Below are 21207 nucleotides of genomic sequence, written 5' to 3'. Positions count from 1 at the left end.
TTCAACGGCACTTATCCTTAATGAAGGCCAGGGAAAAGGCAGGATATAGTTTTGAAAATTTCCCCTTAATAAGGCATAAATGGGAGTAGGGTACCTAACTCCCATTTTGCCTTTAAAAATCTTCCTCTCTGTTACCAGAATGAGGAAAAAGCACACTTTTTAAAGAAAGGACATGCTCTCAACTCCAGAACAGCTCAGCCAAATATCGCTGAAATTTTCAAATGGGCACATGGAAAAAGTGTGGTCTTAAACATTTAACTTTTCAATTCCTCCTCTCCTTCCTCTCCAGAAAGATATTTTATATTATATACAAACATGAGTGCACACACAGACACAACATTTTATGTTGCAATTTTACCATGCAATTGGGAACCTTCCTTATGCACTAAACTTAGTTTAATAGCTTCAAGTCAGAAAAATATGATGTCAAAGTTAGATTGTCTAAAATAGGCAAGCTGATAACAATCAAATCAAATGTGTGGTGTTTCAGAGCCAGAATTACACTTCCACCACCAGCCCCAGCATAAGCCTTCATGGAAAAATAGCACTTCATTTTGATTTGATCATCCTGAAAGATTTCAATAGTACATACTACTGATTCAGCTTCAAAGATGAATCTTGTAGAAGTACATGTACATCCAGCTACAAAAAGAGTTACTCTCCTTTCCTTCCCCACAAGTTGACAATTGCTCAGATAGAATCTAAAACTCTCTTCAGTGCTGTACAATCCATAGCAGGAAAAGACAGCCCCTGCCCTAAAGGACTTTTTAACCAATATAAAGGAGAATAGCAGCTCAGATAGAACCTGTGGACCAAACATCAAACCTCCCTCAAAGCAATTAAACTGAAAATTTGCTTCATTTTTGTTCAAGTATTACCATCTGTTGTAGTGTTCCTATTTGGAAATCTTTAAATCTTTTGAAGAGAGATCTCAATGAAGAGAAGAATGGTCTGATGTTGGTTGGGCTATGGGATGTTTCATTATGCACTTTTCAGATTTACATTACTAGATCTGTGCTTATGCTGCAGTAAATAATGGCTAGATTTAGTATGGCCGTTGCTGCACCAAAACTTCTTCGGTTAGACTCATCCTCAAAACATGACTTCTGGCTGGGAATTTCAACCATCGTGCTTGGCTTTGTAATTTGCATCCTTCCTTAGTTCAGAATATGGAAAATTTCAGGTAAGACCCATCTGTTTACTTCTTGGAGAGGATGGGGTTGATTGTGTGGAGTGAACAATTAAATGGGACCATAATCTGGGAAAATACTGCATGTCATTTGCCTTGAATGAAATATGACCACAGCTGAATGTTCCATGTCACTTTTTATATAAAAGTATTCCAATAAAACCACTAAAATAAGTATGGCTTAATTTTTGTCACTCTTGGCACTGGAGAAATGGATTTTATGATTTTTCATTCAAAACAATTACATTTTGACAGATATTTACCATCATATCCACCTACATGCAAACAACTGAAAATACATCGAAGTATTACAAGTTTAAACCCTAAAATGTTTGGAGAGTTAACACACAGCAGAGCCTTGCACTGACCAGGGCCAGCTAAAATATTTTTTAAAAGCATAAAACCCTGTTTACACTAGGCACTAACACATTTTAACACAACCTATTTTCCTATTCTAGATATTCAGTTACTCATTAATATCTGTTTGTATCAATATTAAAAAATAGAGGTTTTCTCTCATTGAATTGTGATGGTCACTCAGGCCCATTCATTTGTACCTAGTTGTGAAGCTTAATTTAAAATAAGTCTTTATCCTGAAGTTCTTTTAGGAAATTATAGTAGCAGGCTTGAAAGGAAAATTCAGCAGATTTGGTATAGCAAGGGGATTGATTCCCTAAGCTCTTTTCCTACAACCTTGGTTTGGTAGGAGCCATGACTGCTCTTTACCCATCTAAGCATGGATTGATGATCAACAACTTACCACTCTCAAAATTGCCATTTTCTTCCTTGTCTTGAGAAGCAAAGGGAAAGAGGTACACTGGACTAAAAGTATAGGAGAAACGTGTAGTAACTTGGCAGTGCACGGAGAGGAAAACAGGGAATAGTATTGGAGGGAAAAGAGGGCGGAAAAAAAATTAAAGATACATCTACACTGGAATAAAAGAGCCACACAGTACGGCTGTGGCTGGCCCAGGTCAGCTGACTTGGGCTTGCAGGACTTGGGCAGCATGACTAAAAATTGCTGTGTAGGTACTCAGGCCCAGGCTGGAGCCTGCAAAGGAAGAGGTACCAGAATTTGGGCTTGACCCCAAATGTCTATACAGCAATTTTACAGCCCCACAGGCTGAGCCCCACAAGCCCGCATCTCTTGACCTGGGCCAGCCGCAGTTGTTCAATTACTGTGTAGATGTCCCCGAAAAGCCTATTGTAAATACACATACTTCTCTTTCAAGTTGTTTTTCCTCCTGCATCCTGAAAACAGTCTTTAAAAGTTCCCTTTTATAGCTTGCTAAAATGATGGGGCTGGAAAATCCGCATGACTAGAAGTGGCAAAATGGGTTGAACAAACACAAACTTCCAGATGTACAATACACTCAGAAGGGAGTTGTGTTAATCAAGAAATAACTGATAGTGGACTAGTGGAAAGCAGTTTAGTGATTTAGATGAGAACACATAAACAATGGTAATAAGCAACTTGTCACTGGAGTTCAGTTATTTATCTGCAGTATTTCTATTGCCAAAAATAGTTATTGGCTAGGAATTTTAAGTGGCAGAGGTTGGTGTAATATATTAGCGTTATTTTTTTATTTAAAATAAAACATGTCTCAGAGGATGTGAACTTTATAGTCCTAGTAGGTAGAAAACACTGCTTAGAGGGTCTTCAGTGTTAGAGCTATGAAAACAAGCTGTTGAAGGTTTATATCATCTTACGTTCATTGTTTCAGTATATTAGTTTACAAAAAGTTTAACAAATCCTAAGCACTATTAAACTGGTTGTTAGTTGTACCAACTTGTGCGTTTACATTATAAGCTCTTTGAGGAAAAGATTTGGCGTAATTTACCCACTTAACTCCAAGACGTTCATCTAAAGTTCTATATAAGTTAAATGTTTCATTCTAGATTATGTGCCACATTAATTTCACACCAGTCTCAGATTTGTCCATCAACTTTTCCATAAATTCTACTCACTAAGAGCCCAATTCTACCTTACATGTACAAGGCTCACACTAGAATTAGAGTTTTGAATGCTGCAGGTGTTAGGCCATGGTGATTATACAGAATTCATAATTAATCTAAGAGTTTATTTGTTTTTGTATTTGTTTCCTACACAACCCCTCCTGTCCTCCAGGACCCAATTTCAGCCTTTCCTTGTTTTCTACAGCTGTTGCCTATAGGTAAAATATGGAAAGTTTCAGACAGTAAACTTCACCCACAATCCAAAAAACAACATACGACACTCAAACAACTCACGTTTTGTTAAGACTCTTATTTAAGTTAAGAGTGTTTGCTAGCATTACCTGTAGGAAACAGTTTCTTTAACACCCTTGATGTCCAGTGGGCTGGTTCCTTCAACAACAGGCAAATCCAGATTGGCAGATCCATTGCTGATATGATCACTACTTTCATATCCAGACTCAGTTCTTTGTATCTGCCAATTATCAGTATGGATTTTTCTTTCTGCAAATCCTTTAACTTTCTCAGTATTTCCTTTTCCTTCTGAATCTAAGGAACTACGGCTCCCTGTCTCCTGTTTCATTTCATCTTCATATATAGTCATTAACCCTTTTTGGTTTAGGTTCTCTTTTGGCCAATTGTTAAAGCTCTCCTTTTCATGTTTAGGTTTACTGCTTGGATTTGCCTTATGCCGTGGGCTATGTTGCTTTTTCTCAGTCTCACAGAAAATGCTGTCCACATTTAGTGTCTCTCGCATAGGTTTCCAACCTCTGCTTCTGCTTCTGCTGACACTTCCTTTGTCCCTAGAGTCTTGGCTGCTGTCTGTATCATAGCCAGTGGTACTGTCAGCTCTATCCCTGTTCATCATTTTCTCTCCAGCAGGAAAACCTTCTGTTGTATTTGACCCTAAGACCTGTGCAGTAGGCCTGGTTTGGTTTGGTACTCTTTCATGTTTGTAAGGTCCTCTTCCCTGGCTACTGTATAGGCGTTGATCAGCATAGTGTCTAAATCCATTTCCAACAGGAGGTGATCCTGATTTAAAATGAGAGCGGTCTTCCCCGACTAGATCTTGTAAAATGAAAGGGGAAAAAAAAAAGGGTTATTGAAGTTCTCCTCCAAGTACATTCTTTTCATGAACATCTTCCCTGTCTGACATGGTTTTGCTTAAGACAGCTATTCATTCCTGCTATGCCATAACAATTTAAGGGGGGAAAAAAACTTAAATGGCACAAATTTTAAAAAGGTCTGTAAGAGCTGAGACTTTAATCTTAGGATTTTTTTTTTTTTTTTTTGTCAAAAGCAAATTTAGCACACAACTGATATTTTAAACAGTCTAGACAAACTGATATTTTAGCCACTTGTTTCTAAAGTTCAATTTTTAAATGTACCTCTTTGTCTCCCAGAATGTCTTCTTGATCCTCTGTCTGCATCTTTTCTTAGGAAGGATGAAAAGTTTCTCATATCAACTGCCTTCTGAGCACACTCTCTGGAGATGTCCTTTAATTTGTCCTTTTGATCACTGTGCCCTAACTTAACTGCAAATATATTCATTATTGCATCTTAATTAAACAGTCATGGCAAAAAGCATGTATGAATATGTTTACTATACTTTCACTTTCCAGTTAATATTAATAGAATTGCTTAATAACCTCCTTTTATCTACCTCAAATTTTAAAAATCCAAAACAGTCTGCACGCAGCAAAATCCATTAAGGTTAATTAATACAATAGTATAGAACATTTACCTTAACAGGTAAACTATTTGATCTGAATGAAAATTAACCTTCAGGACTCACACTAAAACAAAGCAGAGAGAGCTTATTACTAATTATTGCATCAAAAGCAAGGCTTAGTTTTTGAGAATGTAGTGGAGTCTCAAGTAAAGTATCTGTTGTATTTAAATTGATGTTTCCCAGTCAGTGAGCAGTGTCCATTTTTGAGTCACCATCAATCCCAAGTGAGTTAGCAGCAAGTTGAACATTTTTAAAATTTACAAAGAAAGAAAAAAGTACTTTAGCCATCAAGTCTGGCTTCAAGCTGCATGAAGGAAATAGTTTAAGCTAACATCTAGACATTAGGAGACAGGAGGGGGTAATTAACAGAGAAGAGAACTAAATCTCTTAATTAAGCAGTACCAATTTCTCTTGGCTGGGGTCTTCCTTCTCTCTTACTGATCTTTAAGGTGTAAACCACATTGGCAAAGGGAAGATAGCCTGTAACCTAATGAGGAGGGGATGGAAGTGAGGGCAAACTGGACCTTTCCTGCACTCACCCAATTGTGATATCCTGATATGAGAATTCTGTAATTTGTTTTAACTTTAAAAAAATTTGATTTATACATAAAAATGGACCGATGTTTTAATAAATATAGTTGAAGCCCACCATAAAAAGGAATTGACTATTACTGCTTGTGCTTTCCAAACATGAGACAAGGAAAGATCAATTACATACAATAACTGCTGCCCAACATATTACAATAGTGGATTTTATGGGAAGAAGGAGGGCCATGGAGAACTATTTGTGTGCATAGTCATAGTGAATATGTTCAAATGTAGTTTTTTATATATCATTGAATCATTCTTTGTGATAGCTAGACTGAAAGTGCAGGATCAATGATGGAACTATTTCATAACAAGCTTTATAGTTAAATAAAAGGTATCTAAAGTAACACTGCCGTGAAAAAAAAAGATAGTAAACTACATATTTAAGAAGGTACATACCTGGGCCTTTAACACCACTTGCTTGAATATGGCTTCTACTGAATGCTGCATTGTCTGTCTGAAATTTTTTATTGCTCTTCTGACTAGCATGCTCTCCAAACCCATTCTCTTTTGTGTGAACTGACTTTGGAAGAGAGGACTTCTCAAATCCTATAAAATTACACATCATTAATCTTCAGAAATGAAAATCTTGCTCATTTACATCTTCACCACATTTATTTTTAATTTCAAGAATGAGAAAGTATAGCTTTGGATTACTTTAAGTTTACTTAACTGTTTATGGCATATAAGATGATTTTTGGTAATGTGTTACATATTATGCAATTTGCCAGTATAAACATGGTAATGGCTTTCGTTTCGATTTTCTTCCTTGGAGACGATCACCATCAGACAGCAGTTCACGAAGTGAATGGGAACAAGCCAAATCCTATTTTCCTTTCATCACTTTCAAATTTTATATAACAGAGAGCCAAACACTACAGAATCAAAGGGCTAGATTCTAATCAAGCACAGAGATCGTACTGCCCTTCCAATAGAGGTTTCCTGCAATCTCAAAGCTTCCAAAGGTTCTGAACGATCACCACATGCTCAATGCAGTTTTTCCTTAAAACTTTTTCCCCCCAGTTTTATATTATTTTTAGGAAATCAAAAGGAAACAATACACATATACAGTCACCTATCTACACTCATGCAGACAAAACATGCCATGACTACATATTAAATACTATTTAACAATTAATTACTATTGGTTATATTATTTAGTTACAAACAAAACAGAACACCACACAACAGAAAAATCAATGTTCTTTCTTTCTTGGTTAAGTGAGATCACTTAAGTCAACATACCAATTTAGACAAGTAAGATGTACCATATTCTTCTATTGTGCAATTTTAGTGTTTTAGCCATCTAAGTGTTTTTACAATTAAAGAATTTTTTTATTTAGGAATCCTTTGCCCATGTCTCAATCTACATTTACAACAAAACATTTAATAGTTCTAATGTTAAGTATACACACACCAAATGCTACCAGGACATTTAGATAATTATCGATAAAGGCACTTAAGAACAGGAAAGCTAAGCGATTACCCTCAGATATTGGTAATGTTCTATAATAAATTGTATTAGTCAAAACTTTATTACCTAAGTCATCTCCATTTCCTGCAGCTGCTTTGTAATGAGACCAGTGAATGATATGCTTCGGTGCATCTTCTGTGGATACAGCTGTACCATCTGGGTTAGCATAAAACAGCAGCAAAGGCTGAAAGTGACATCGAATACACTTGGAGACCACATCTTTCCATTTTGTTCCAACCTAATAAAGAAAGCCCATATTTTTGCAAATATAAAAAACTAGTTCTTAAACCCCATTATAAAGCATACATTAATAAACCAAAGACATTGTACATGAATTGAATGTCTGGTTCAAACTACACATTTTAAGTTTATGCAAGTTAGAGCAGGAACACATCAAACAACATTTGCATACGTTTGCAAACTAAACATCAACACACTACAAATACAGCCATCAAGAGAGTTCATTAGTCATTATTTAACGTATATTTCTAAGAAGAATCACACTAACATCTACTATCCAATTACTATTCATTTCAGAACAGTAAATGCTGTGCATTCATTATTTACTTAAAATTGACTTGTCAGAGACACTACTTTTCATGAAACTAAGGACATTTGCTTGTGTTTTAAGTTTGGTGTCAAAAGAATAAGTTATGTTCAGTGTAGAAAAATTTATATTTGGGGCACAACATACCATTAAAAATAAAGTTAATTAAATCTAGCAGCAGTAATGCAAAGCCTACCTCTTTCACATTAGCATCATCAAACAGCACCCACTTGCAACTCCTGGTATGCAAGGCAAAGGCACAGTAATGTCGGCTTGTGTAGCAAATCATCCCCACAAGAAAAAGCTCACTATTTTTGGCCTGTTCATCTGTAACCCTATAGAATAGCTGCAAAAATGATTACGTAGAGATTAAAGAAAAGTACGTCTGAAGGTTGTAAAGTTAGATATTAGTGTTAACTAAATTTAACAACCATCCTTGTATCTCAAAGCAAATCTTTAATTTATAATCCACTACAGTATTGAGGATTTAGAATTTTTAACTCATCTTTTTAACCAATGCTTAAAATTTTTAATACTCATCAAATTTATTATTCAAATATTTATATACACAGTTCCAAAGTAGTATTTTGAATGTTCAAAAATATTTCACAAATTTCACACAGGACAACCCACAGAATATTGTGCAAACAAATATATCAATATTCCATGATTTTTGGAGCTTGGTGCAGCAGCTGGAAAAGATTTTGTTGGTAAGGAAATTAAATACTTGTTGCTTCCTAAGTATGCTTTGTGAAAAAAAGTCTTAATTAAAACTGACTAATGAACACAATTTTGTTAGCTATTATGAGTGGATGAATTTTTTATTTTATTTTATTTTATTTCTCATATTAGTTCCCTAACACACAAAAAAGGTTAAATCTGACCCTGGGCAGGGACTATATCAAAGGCCAATGCAAAAAAAAGCAAAAACCCCGAAACAATTTTAAATTATTCCTGCACTGTGGACAATTATCCCTGTTTATCTTGAGAATCCAGCCTACACACGGTCAACCAAGAATGCTGGCTAGTGACCACTATGGGGGCCTGTGCTACACACTGAAGATAACTAGTCAGCAAGGGGTACATAAGAACCTTTTAACAACTTCCCTTCCTCTCATCAAATACCCTAGACTTCAGATTTGACAGACTACAGGTTCAAATCCCGGTAGGCAACTCAGCCCTTCATCTTTCCAACAGAAAGTTCTATTAGGTTTACTACTGGGGAATCTTTGGACATTGTATGGACATTAAAGATCCCATGACATTTTTGATAATGGAAGAGTTATGCTCTGATACCTTTTCCAAAATTTACCTTCGTCTACTTTATACATTTGTGTAGCATTTATCCATGGTGTAGCACCATTTATCCATCTGGCTGCTGCTATCCTCCATTTTTAGAGGAGGGTGCTTTTCACTGGAGAAGCTATATATACAACCCTTAGTGATGAAAGGGTCTATATAAATAATACATATAAAAGACTTCACTTAAAAAGGAGTTTAGGCTCCAAAGTCAAGCACACAAAAATTAGGAAATATCACAATTAAGGTTGCACGCATGTCTCCATTGTGCACCTGTCTGGAGTTACATGATCACATAATTTCTAAAGTATCCCTGCCTCATTCTGCGTACAAGATGACTGGTGCTCAGGGAACTAATCCATTGTGTGTGGTGAGGGACACTGATGTCTGAAGGACCTTTGCTTCACTTATTGCAGAAGTTTGAAGGTATATAGTGAATGAGGCAAGGACTGCAGGAAAAGACAGGAGGTCTCATGGTTAAGGTAGTTGAATGCCACCCTGGAGAACTGTCTCTCCTACAGAGTTCCCATGTGATACTTGTGAAAAATTTGGTTTAACTGACTCCCAAGTGGCCACTCACTGGGTGTTGATTTTCTGGGTGCTCAAAGTCAACTGGACCTGTGCCTTGACCATATAAAGTGCTATAAAAATGCCAAGTAGTCTGAAAAATCAGGCTCTAGCCATCTCAAGTTAGCAGACACTTGATAATTTTGCCTAATTAACTCTCATTTTACTCTCAATTCAGTTCCCCAACTGTAAAATGGGGTTACCCCCATGTTATCCCATAGCTGTGTTATGAAGATGAATATGTTAGTTCACACAAAATAGATAAGGGAGTATATTTTTAAATGTTAATTGTACTTCCAAATTAGTTATATATAAACTTTTATTTTAAGAAAAAAAGATAGGCGGAAGGTCATGAGCATGGTGCATCAGCTGTTTGGACTGAAATTCTAAATCAGCTAGATTAGTTTTAATTTAGATACCCCAGGAAGAGAAAGCTGTGTTGCCAGATTCCGCATGACATCTTCTGTCAGGTCAGAATGTTCTGAATCCCAGACTAAACCGATTGTCACAATCTCAGGGCAGTTCATGAGAACACGACGGATTTTTATTTTTTGACCACAGTTACTCTAGAAGAAAAAAAAAAAGAGACAAAAGACTGAACATGGCAAACACTAAGAAAACGAGAGTTATTGGATGACAAGAGTAAAAATAAAGTAGTTCCCAGCTTCAAGTGTAAATTTATTACCTCTAAATTGTCAGTAGCAATCAAAGATATGTAATCTCATTATGTTATAAAACTATAGACACACGCTGATCATGTCATCTCCAAAGTCAGCTGAACTTCCTTTCCCCCACCCCCATACGACTAACTTTTGAGATGCAGAGCACTGACTTTATTATAATTTTCTCCTCTTAGATCACTGCTGTTTTGTCAATACCTTGGATTTTTCTGGAATATTTCTCTAAGGCCTTGAAACAAACAGTACTAGAAAACAAAGGCTGACAATCACATGAGAAAGAGAGAGAGAGAAAAAGTCAGGCACAAGCAAGAAAGGAGAGGCTTGTGTTTCTGTTAGGAAAAAGTACAAGATGAACCAGATGGAAGATAGTCTGTTTTGTCAAGCCATATCAGTACCAAAACACAGACTAAAAGGAAACTGCATTCAATCAGCATAAATCTTTCAGGTTCATCAAATCCGGCTAAGTTAAGTGGTTTGTTAGTAAGTGAAGAATTTCAACTAACAAAACATGGACTTAAGTACCTAGTTTTCACAACAGCCATGTGTGTGCCCACAACTTTGTATGTGCAAACATTCACACACCGATGATAGCACTTACCTACACATGCAGCTGACAAACTGTCACTCAAAAAGTGAATGCAAGTGTTTGCACGTCAAAGTTGTACCGCACTCAAATGTTGTCCAAAATATTACCAGATCTGAATCTTAAGAAAATTATTCTGTGTCCAAACCACATAAATAGAGTAATTGTTTATTTTGTCTACTTACAGGACAATTCCTGAAGTCATCTGTAGTATTTGCTGCCTGTAGCAATTCTGCAAACATTTCTGGCTTGAGACGCTCATGCCTTTCCATCATTCTGTCAACTTCATTGCTGTATACACGAAAGAATAAATTTCACTAGAATCATCTACCTTAATTGTAAACAGATTTAAGCTACCTCAGGAATACCTCAAAAATTTAGTGTGGCAATGTATACCTAAGATTTAATGCATGATTGCCCTGCTTCCTTAACTGATATTTGCCAATATCATTTTTTCTTTAGTGAATTTATTTCTCCTGAAATTGTAGATTAACAGCCCGGAAGCCATCTATCTAGAGAGGAGGATTATAAAGTGGACTGCAGACAAGCAAGTTTCCCCACAATGACACTGCAATGCATGTCAAATCTGACCTGGAATGATTATGTTTCAAGGTCAAATGAGAGGGTATTAAGTTATTGGCCTCTCTGATGCTAAACAGGGATGCTCTGATGCTGATCTCTGTCCGCTTGGATCAACTCATTTTATGGTAAAGAGGCTGGTGAACAGCAGGATTTTTGTACTGAATAAGTTAATTTCAGTAAGAGGTTAAAGTTATCAGCCTGAAAAAAGTTACACTTGATGGAAGCAATAGGTGACTGATTAGAGGCTACTCTAATGTACAGTAATTGTTTTCAGCCATGAAAGGAAGATAATGCCCATCAGGCAGGGAGTTTCAGGCATTGTTTTCAGCTCACTGCCATACAGCAAGAGTTCCCCGTACACCAAGAGAACATTTAAAATAATTACGTGCCCTTCTCTTATGCTGTTTCATGGATATATGAAGAAGGCCTGAAGAGTTTATTTTCCGTGTTTGTGGAGGGATTTCCTATATTACAAAAAAAATCTCAAGAAGGCCCTTTATATTTAAAATTCAAACAGCTGCACTTTCAGGTAAGACAAAAGTTCACAAAAACAGAGACATGCTTGAGATACTCCTGCAAAATCAGAGGAGACCAGACTTGACATTGTTGGTATTTCTAAAGGTAAAGATTTAAAAAAAGCTCTCATATCTCAAGGAAAGGCAAAAAAGAAAAAATCCTTTGCATGTCACCTTTAATTATTTTAGGAACATTCAGGAGTTTTTCTAAGAAGAGAAAAATTTAATACAAGCATTTGAATTGACACGCAGACCATAAAACTACAATTTCACCATCTTTATCACCACCTGGGCTCATAACCGTGTCATTTTCTACTCTTCTCTTTCACACCACTAAATCCTGGTATTTTTCCCCTCTATAACTTCTCCAAAATCCATCATTCCTGCTCCCTTATCACTACTAAAATCTTGTCAGATCCCTGCTCGTCTCACTCTTCAACTACTGAAATATACTTCTCATATGCCTCCTTCCTGCCTTTTACAAAATACCCCAGAGTACATCCAAATTGCTGCCAGTAATAGACCAGCTTGTCTGCTGTTCCAACAAATACACAAAAATGTTTATACAAATATAAATAAGGAATTTGAAAGTGATACAGTAGCTGGGCAGAGGGAGGGGGAAAAAGGGAGTTTTTGAATTACTACTAGTATTTTAGTGGTCATAATTTTCCAGCTTTCTCAGAAGGCTAGTTCCAGTAGGTGTTTGATCTTTCTGCAGCAGTCAAGGGGACAGGTGGAATACGCACAGCATGAAGTATTTTTTATTACTACTTCTCAATTGACTGTCCTTTAATTTTGAGTACTTCCTTGTTCAGTGACAGAGGTCCCCAAACTGTGGGACGCGGAACATTTTAGGCGGGGGGTGGGGGAGGGAGGGAGGAGGTCATCGTGTGGTCCAAGCCAGTCCCATGGGGGCAGGGAAGAAGTGCCACCCAGCCAGCTCTGCTCACAGCTCTGCTCCGGCCCTGCCTCCAGCCACAGCTCCACTCCTTGTCTCCAGCCCCAACCATGGATCACCTTCCAGCCCCTCTCCCAGCCCTGCCCCCAGGTCACGATCCCAGCCATGGCCTCTGGCTCCCAGCCACAGTTCCACTTCTGGCCCTGCTCCTGACCCCAGCCCAGCCATGGCTCCAGCCCTGAGCATGGCCACGCTGCTGGATGGGCACACACAGAGGTCCAGAGGGGCAGCATAAAAAGTTTGGAGATCATTGCGCTAAACAGATGGGAAGGCTAGTTTTTCACTATAATCTTGATTTTGAAAACCTCAGTCAAGTCCTCTACACCTTCTTCTTTACAATCTTTATTTTTTTTGGACAATTTATCATATGTAAATCTTAGCAAAGAAAAAATGTACAAAATAGGGACATTTATAGCACTAATTTGCATGGGATTTTGGATTTTTTAAGGGAGGAGTTGGATAGGGAAATGAGGAGAAAAGAAACATACCACTTACCACAGGGCTGTTGTAGAAATGTAGCGCACAAATTCTGTAAAAGGCAAGGGATCTGATGATGCCCCACAACTACGACATACACACTGCAAGTAAAACAAGATGTTTTCAATTTTCACACATTCATAAAATTGGAAATAAAACAGCAGATAAAGTTGTAACACAAAGATCTGACCTGTTCATATAGTGTCATAGCAAACTTCTGATGAGTGATGCATGATTTTGAAGTACACATGTCTGTTTCACTGCTTGGCACAATGTGGAAATGAATTCTCTCAAGTATATTTTCCTAAATGAAATAATGACATTGTAAATAGATGGGTTATGATCTCTCATCAATTCACTTTCTGTGAATATTACCAGTAGTGTTTTATTCTGGCCACTGCTCTTGTTGGCTCCAGCAAATTTACTTCAACTGTTGGCAAGCAATTTGCACTTATCACTGTCCTGGTTCATGGCAACCTATCATCTCTACCCAGTCAAAGTTTTTAGCATTAACAAAATAGAACTGCAAAATACAATGAATGTTACCCAAGTGGCCTTCCAGACATGTGGTCTCCTTTGTAGAAAGTCAATTTATACGCAGGGACCAAAGTTCTCCTTTCTGCAAGAAGTATAACAAGGTTACTTACCAGTAACTGTTGTTCTTCGAGATGTGTTGCTCATATCCATTCCAATGTAGGTGTGTGCGCGCCCCGTGCACAGATTCCCGGAACTTTTTTCCCTAGCAAGCCCCGCATGGCCAGCTCAGGCGCCCCCTGGAGTGCCGCGCTCATGTCGCGGTATAAAGGGCGCTGCTGGCCGCGCGGGTCCCCAGTCCCTTCTTTCTGCCAACTCCGACAGTGGGGACGGGGGGTGGGTTTGGAATGGATATGAGCAACACATCTCGAAGAACAACAGTTACTGGTAAGTAACCTTGTTTTCTCTCTTCGAGTGATTGCTCATATGCATTCCAATGTAGGTGATTGCGTAGCCGTACCTTGGAGGAGGGTAGGAGTTATCGGTGACCTGCTCTAGACAGCACGGCTCTGCCGAACCCTGCGTCTTCCCTCGCTTGTTCCACGATGGCGTAATGCGACGTGAACGTATGGACTGACGACCAGGTCGCTGCCCTGCAGATGTCCTGCAGGGGAACCCTCTCTAGAAAGGCTGCGGAAGAGGCCTGGGCCCTAGTGGAGTGCGCTCTCACCGGCCCTGGGATGGGAACTCCTGCCTGCTCATAGCATGCTTTAATGCAGGCAGTAATCCACTTGGAGATGCGCTGGGAGGAGACAGGCAAGCCCTTCATCCTATCCGCCACAGCTACGAAGAGCTGTGTCGACTTCCGGAAAGGCTTGGTCCTCTCGAGATAGAAGGCCAAGGCTCGCCTGACGTCCAGCGAATGTCCCCTCCTTTCCTCCTCCGACCCATGGGGTTTTGGAAAGAACACAGGAAGGAAAATGTCCTGGTTACAGTGGAACTGAGACACCACCTTAGGCATAAAAGCCGGGTGGGGCCTCAGCCGGACCTTATCCTTATAAAAAACCGTGTAGGGGGGCTCCGAGGTTAATGCCCTCAGTTCGGAGACCCTTCTGGCCGAGGTGATAGCCACTAGGAAGGCCACCTTCCATGACAAGAGTAAAATGGAGCATGTAGCCAAGGGCTCGAATGGGTGACCCATCAGCCCGTTAAGGACCAAGTTGAGGTCCCAGGGTGGCACCGGGTCCCGCATCTGAGGGAAAGTCCTCTCCACTCCCTTAAGGAACCTCACCGACATAGGGTGAGAAAACAGGGAGCGGCCCTCCATGGGTTGGTGGAAGGCAGAGATGGCTGCTAGGTGGACCTTGAGGGAGGCCAAAGCCAGGCCCTGCAGTTTAAGCTGCAGTAAGTACTCCAAGATGGCCTGAATAGGGGAGATGCTAGGGTGTAACCCTCTCGCTTCTGCCCACCCCGAAAACCTCCGCCACTTAGCTTTGTATGTTACTTGCGTGGACGGCTTCCTGCTGCCCAGGAGGACCTGTTGAACCTGCATGGAACAGGCTCTCTCTCCCTCCGTCAGCCACAAAGTCTCCAGGCGGTGAGGTGGAGGGAGGCCAGGTCGGGGTGCAACAATCTCCCATGGTCCTGGGAGATCAGGTCGCACCGTCTGGGTAGCGGAATCGGTTCGGTGATGGAGAGGTCGAGCAGCATGCTGTACCAATGCTGCCTCGGCCACGCTGGGGCAATCAGGATAACGTCCGCCCTGTCCCTCTTGATTTTTAGGAGGACTTGGGGCAGGAGCGGGACAGGGGGAAAAACATACATTAACTCCCCTATCCAGGGAACCAAAAAGGCATCGGACAGAGAGCCCGGCTCGCGACCCCTGAGCGAGCAAAACCTCGGGCATTTCCTGTTCTCCGCTGTAGCGAACAGGTCCAGACGGGGAGTACCCCACTGTTGGAAAAGGGAAGCCACTATGTCCTGGTGTAAGGACCACTCGTGGCGGGGAGAAAAAATCCTGCTGAGGCGGTCCGCCTCGCTGTTTCGTACCCCCGGGAGGTGAGAGGCAGATAAATGAAAACCGTGTCTCACCGCGAAGTTCCAGAGGTGAATGGCTTCCTGGCAAAGTGCCGAGGAGCGTGCCCCCCCTGCCTGTTCATGTAGAACATGGCTGCCGTATTGTCCGTAAGGACTTGGACCACTCTGCCCCTGAGGAAGGGGAGGAAGGCCTTGCAGGCCAACCGGACCGCTCTGAGCTCGCGCACATTGATGTGCAGAGCTCTTTCCTCCAGAGACCAAAGCCCTTGGGTGCCCTGATCGTGAGAAATGTGGGCTCCCCAACCCCGATCGGATGCGTCTGTGATGAGCGTCACAGATGGGGCGGACTCTCTGAAGGGGACGCCCATCATCGCTTCCCTGGGGTCCCTCCACCAATCGAGGGACGACAGCACCTGTGGGGGAACCAGGACCACTCTAGTTAGAGAATGCCTGTGTGGTACATACACCGAAGTCAACCACGCCTGGAGGGGTCTAAGCCTCAATCGGGCCAGTCTCACTACATATGTGGAAGCCGCCATATGTCCCAACAGCTGCAGGCAGTGCCTGGCTGTCATCATGGGGGACAAGTGGAAATCCGATATTATGGCTGCCATCGCCTCAAATCTTGCTTGAGGCAGGAAGGCTCTGGCTTGTACTGCATCTAGCCTGGCTCCAATAAACTCAATACATTGTACCGGAGTGAGTGTGGACTTTTGCTCATTGATAATCAGCCCCAGTCTAGCACACAAGTCGCGTGTGAGGAACAGACTATGTCTCACATGGGCACTCGACTCCCCCTGATTAACCAGTCATCCAGGTAGGGGAAGACTTGAACACCCTTACGGCGCAGGTGGGCTACCACCACAGCCATGCACTTAGTAAAAACCCTAGGTGCTGAGGAGAGCCCAAAGGGTAGGGACCGAAACTGATAATGGCGTCCCGCTACCACAAACCTCAAAAACCGCCTATGGGCCGGTAATATTGAGATGTGGAAGTATGCATCCTTCAAGTCAAGGGCGGCATACCAATCCCCTGGGTCAAGGACCGGAATGATTGTGGCGAGAGAGACCATACGAAACTTCACTCGCCTAATATACCTATTTAGGCCACGGAGGTCCAGAATGGGCCTAAGGCCTCCCTTCGCCTTGGGGATTAAGAAATACTTAGAATAAAAGCCCCTGCCCTCCTCGGCCAGTGGGACTTCCTCCACTGCCCCCAACGTGAGGAGCGACCCAATCTCCTGCACCAGGAGTTGAACCGAGGCCGGATCCCCAATGGGGGACAGCCTTGGGGGGTGTTGGGAGGGGAGGTTGTAAGCTGGAGGGCGTACCCTTTAGCAATCACCTCCAGGACCCAGCGGTCCGTAGTGATGGCTTCCCATTCTGGAAGGAAAAGGCGAAGCCTGTCCCCAAACGGCCGACCAGGATCCCAGAGAGAAGGAAGAGTACTACCCTCCTGCTCTAGGTCAAAAACGTTTATTAGCCTGATTACCCCCTTTTGCAGGCCCTTGCTGGCCCCTCGCAGAGGACCCCTGGCGGCCTCCCCTGCTGGGACCGCGGTAGCGCTCACGACCCCTCCTCTGCTGGGGTGGTTGAGGAGCCGGCCTGGGCGGGGGCGGTGGTTGCCCTTGGGCCTGCGGTCTGGACTGCTGCCTGGAGGCCTGAGGAGTATACAACCCCAAAGACTTCAGGGTGGCCCGAGAGTCCTTGAGGGCGTGGAGCTTGTCGTCTGTCTTTTCCGAGAACAGACCCAGGCCATCAAACGGCAAGTCCTGGATAGCCTGCCGAACCTCTTGAGTGAGGCCAGAGGCTTGAAGCCACGAGCAGCGGCGCATCACCACCGCCGAGGCCATTGCCCTACTGGCTGTGTCCGCTGCGTCGCTAGCCGCCTGCAGCGCAGCGGTAGCCACCGCAGATCCCTCATGCAGAACCGTGGAAAAATCCGCCTCCTGGTCAGGGGGCAGCTGGGAAGCAAACCTCTGCATCGAGGCCCACAGGTTCTTATTGTACTTCCCAAACAAGGCCTGGTGGTTCGCTACTCTAAACTGCAGCGCCGCAGTAGAGTAGATCTTCCTCCCAAACAAGTCCAGCTTACGGCCCTCCTTGTCCTTAGGGGTGCTACCCTGACCCCCCTGACGGTCCCTCTGGTTGGCCGCATCGACCACCAGAGAACTGGGCACAGGGTGGCTGTACAAAAATTCGAAAGGTTCCTTGGGGACATAATACTTTCGTTCCACCCCCTTGGAGGTGGAAGGCAGGGAGGAAGGGGTCTGCCAAAGCTTCCTCGCTATCTTCATGACATTGTCATGCACTGGCAAGGTCGCCCGGGAGGGTCCCAGGGAGCCCGAGGGCCCAAAGAGGGAGTCCTCCTCCTCAGACATGAGCTTAAACTCCATGCCCAAGTTCTCAGCAGCCCTCTTGAGGAGGTCTTGGTGGGCCCTGAAGTCAAACAGGGGCCCTTTACGGTCCCTTGCTGCTGCCTCATCCGGTGACGATGAGGAAGAGAAGGGTAGGGGTGCGGAAGAGGGTCCCTCCCCAGGGTCCGAGTCCTCCGAACCCTGCTCATGAACCTTAGGGGCCGGGGGGACTGGGGGGGCCACCACTGAGTGGAGTGACACCGAGCCCTGGGGCATAGAGGCATTCCAGGGTCCCCAATACGGCCACTGCCAAGGTCCCTGGGCCCACCCCGCGGCCTGCAGGGAAGGCTGATGCAGCCGCACCGCCTTCATGTCACCAGAGCCCCCCGTGCGTCGCTTATGCCGCCGACGCGTGGAGCGGTCCGATGAGGACGACGTGGACCGGTGCCGACATCTGCGGTGCCGGCGATGAGAGGAGGACGGGGACAACGACGACGACGCACCCGATCTGCCCCTGCGGCGAGAGGACTTGCGATGCCGCTTGCCCCCTCGAGACCGAGAGCGGTGCTGACGATGGTGACGCTGAGGGGAGTCCCGCCGTCCCGAGTTCGGTGCCGGTGCCATCATCGGTGCCGGCTGCAACGGTGCCATCATCGGTGCCGGATGCACCGGTGCCGGAGCCGGCAACAGTGCCGAAGCAGGCGTCGGTGCCGAGATCAGCGGTGCCGCCAGATGTGAGTCGCTGCCTCTCGAAACGACCGACAGCGACCTCGATCGGTGCCGGGACGGGCTCCGCACCGTAGATCGTGAGCCCGAATCCCGGTCCCCGCTCAAATCGGAGCTGGATCTGCGGCGACGGACTCGGGACCGCCCACGGTGCCGCGGTGCCGAGTCGCTCGACGACCTGGAGTCGGAGCTCGGAGGGGAGCCGACGCTCTCCACCCCCCGTGACCGTCTGGCAGGAGACTTAGATTGGGAGCGTCTCCAACCACCGGGACCACCCAGCGCGGGTTTGCCCCGAGACGCGGGTCCCTTGTCCCTCGGCCGAGGGGGGACGGAGGCGTGGGCAAGGCCATGAGGGCTCGTGCCGCAGTAAACGCCTCCGGCGTCGACGGCCCTTGCAGGTGCACTCCCCCACTACCAGGAGTCGGGGGAGGCAGCCCGCGCGGAGACCCCGGTGCCGGAGTAATCTCAACGGCGCTTGGCTGGGGCGTCTCCGTACTCCCTCCACCCTGCGCGGGCCGGAGGGAGATCTTGGGTGCGGCCGAAGGCCGTGCCGTCTTCTTGGCCACTTTAGAGGCCCGCAGCGGTGCCGAAAGCGGTGCCGGTGGGGGGGCGTTCCGCACCGACGACACACTCGGTGCCGACGGAGACCGGGATGGCTCGGAAGCCGGACGGAGCGCCGACTCCATTAGAATCGCCTTTAGCCTCGCGTCTCGTTCTTTCTGGGTCCGAGGCTTAAAGGACTTACAAATCTTACATTTGTCTCGACGGTGTTCTTCTCCAAGGCACCGGAGACAGCAGTCATGCGGGTCACTAATAGGAAAGGCTTTAGTACACAAGTCACAGATCTTAAAGCCTGTGGACCGCGGCATGACTCCGAGCAGAAGAGGACCCCGTCCGGGGTTCTAACTTATCACTACAACTATGAACTAACGAACTCTATAACTACTACTATAACAAGAAACTTTGAAAACAGTCAAACAACTAGGGAATGAGCTACTTGCACACAGCAAGAGGCGATAGTTCCAGTAACCGTCACAGGCGGAAAGAAGGAACTGGGGACCCGCGCGGCCAGCAGCGCCCTTTATACCGCGACATGAGCGCGGCACTCCAGGGGGCGCCTGAGCTGGCCATGCGGGGCTTGCTAGGGAAAAAAGTTCCGGGAATCTGTGCACGGGGCGCGCACACACCTACATTGGAATGCATATGAGCAATCACTCGAAGAGAGAACTTAAGGGTATGCCTACACTGCAACATAAGCCTGCGCTCAGACTCGGGCTTGAACTCAAACCTCTTATTCCATACACACAAATCTCTCTCTGCTTCTTGACTTGCACTATTTTAATGTATAGGGGATGGGTACAATGCCAGGCTACAGCCTTTCTCTCTTTTCTGGTCAGAAGGAGATGAGTGAAGAGATTAATTTGCAAGTTTTCAGGAGGTACTCAAAGTCCAAAGTTTCCTGATGAGACCACAGAAGTATCCAGTGTCTCTTGGCTATGTCCCCATTGCTGCTGGAAGAATCCAAGCCCGCCACCCAAGATGGGAAAGGGGAGATTTAACACTATCATCATCTAGTTTGGCACATTCTATTGGCTTACTTCTGTTTCTGGGAGCCTTTGTTTGGTAGTATCTTTGGAAGAGAAACTTATAACAGGATCTGTTGGGAAGTCAACAGGGACTAGCAAGATCCTGGTGAGGAAAGTAGAAGGAAGCAGATTTCTTCAGTTCTGACAAGCCAGTGCTCAGCATCTAAGTACCACAGGGCCTAATGCAATGCTTCTTAGAAAAGCTTCTCACTCTTAAAGTGGAGTGGTTATAAGCCTGTTGGATCTGGAACTGCCCTTTCTATGTTCAGAATCAGAGTTCTTCTGCCAACACTACTACTATGAGCAAGGAGAAACTAAACTTTTAGCTCTTTCACAAAAAGCTTCCAGGTCTTCAACTTCAACTCCTTTCTTTGCTCTTGGATCAGGAAAGGGACTTCTCTTCAAGAAAACATTCACCCTCTTCCATGAATGTCTCCCATCCACTGTTTCAGAGTCCTTGAATGAACTGCCTTCCATCAGAGTAATGATGGGAATACCTGGCAAGCAGACCTAGTATACAGCCCCTTGGTAGTCCCTTCCTCAGGATGATGACCACTCCTAACAGTGCTCGGGGAAGTAGAGCAGGCGAGTCAGGGTCTAATCTACTAAATGATACCTTGTGATGCAAACATTTCAAGCAGAGGGAAATATGGAGCTATTTATCTCCTCCATATTGTAAACAGAGATAGAGGGAAACAATATGATGGGAGGCCAGTCTGACCCCACTACATACTTCTCCAAGTCTCTGCCTCAGTCCTAGTGTCTCTCATGCTGGATGAGGCCTCGGATTTGGGGGGATGGGGTAATAGATTTTGGAGTTTCCCTTGCTTCTCATGGCAGGGTGAAGGTCCCATACAGCAGGTCCAACTCAAAGGCTCCCATCA

The 21207-nt window shown here is 44.1% G+C and overlaps 1 protein-coding gene across 4 annotated transcripts in view; it reads right to left on the bottom strand.

Moving 5' to 3' along the window:
• Positions 1-21207, bottom strand: part of USP53 (ubiquitin specific peptidase 53) — a 60578-nt gene that overhangs the window by 17053 nt on the left and 22318 nt on the right. For all 4 annotated transcript variants that reach the window (XM_067562435.1, XM_067562433.1, XM_067562436.1 and 1 more), the window contains exons 5-13: positions 13335-13448; positions 13163-13245; positions 10798-10903; positions 9769-9915; positions 7680-7829; positions 7003-7174; positions 5862-6011; positions 4531-4677; positions 3487-4210 (exon numbers count right to left, since the gene is read on the bottom strand). In XM_067562435.1, the coding sequence (XP_067418536.1) occupies positions 3487-4210; positions 4531-4677; positions 5862-6011; positions 7003-7174; positions 7680-7829; positions 9769-9915; positions 10798-10903; positions 13163-13245; positions 13335-13448 (1793 nt within the window). The remainder of the gene's footprint in view (positions 1-3486; positions 4211-4530; positions 4678-5861; positions 6012-7002; positions 7175-7679; positions 7830-9768; positions 9916-10797; positions 10904-13162; positions 13246-13334; positions 13449-21207) is intronic.

The sequence above is a fragment of the Emydura macquarii genome, unplaced genomic scaffold, assembly GCF_026122565.2.
Source record: "Emydura macquarii macquarii isolate MOO-44397 ecotype Brisbane River unplaced genomic scaffold, CSIRO-AGI_Emac_v2 contig_2429, whole genome shotgun sequence".
NCBI lineage: Eukaryota > Metazoa > Chordata > Testudines > Chelidae > Emydura > Emydura macquarii.
The sequence above is the reverse complement of the archived record's forward strand: the minus strand, read 5'-3'. Positions and strand labels throughout refer to the sequence as shown.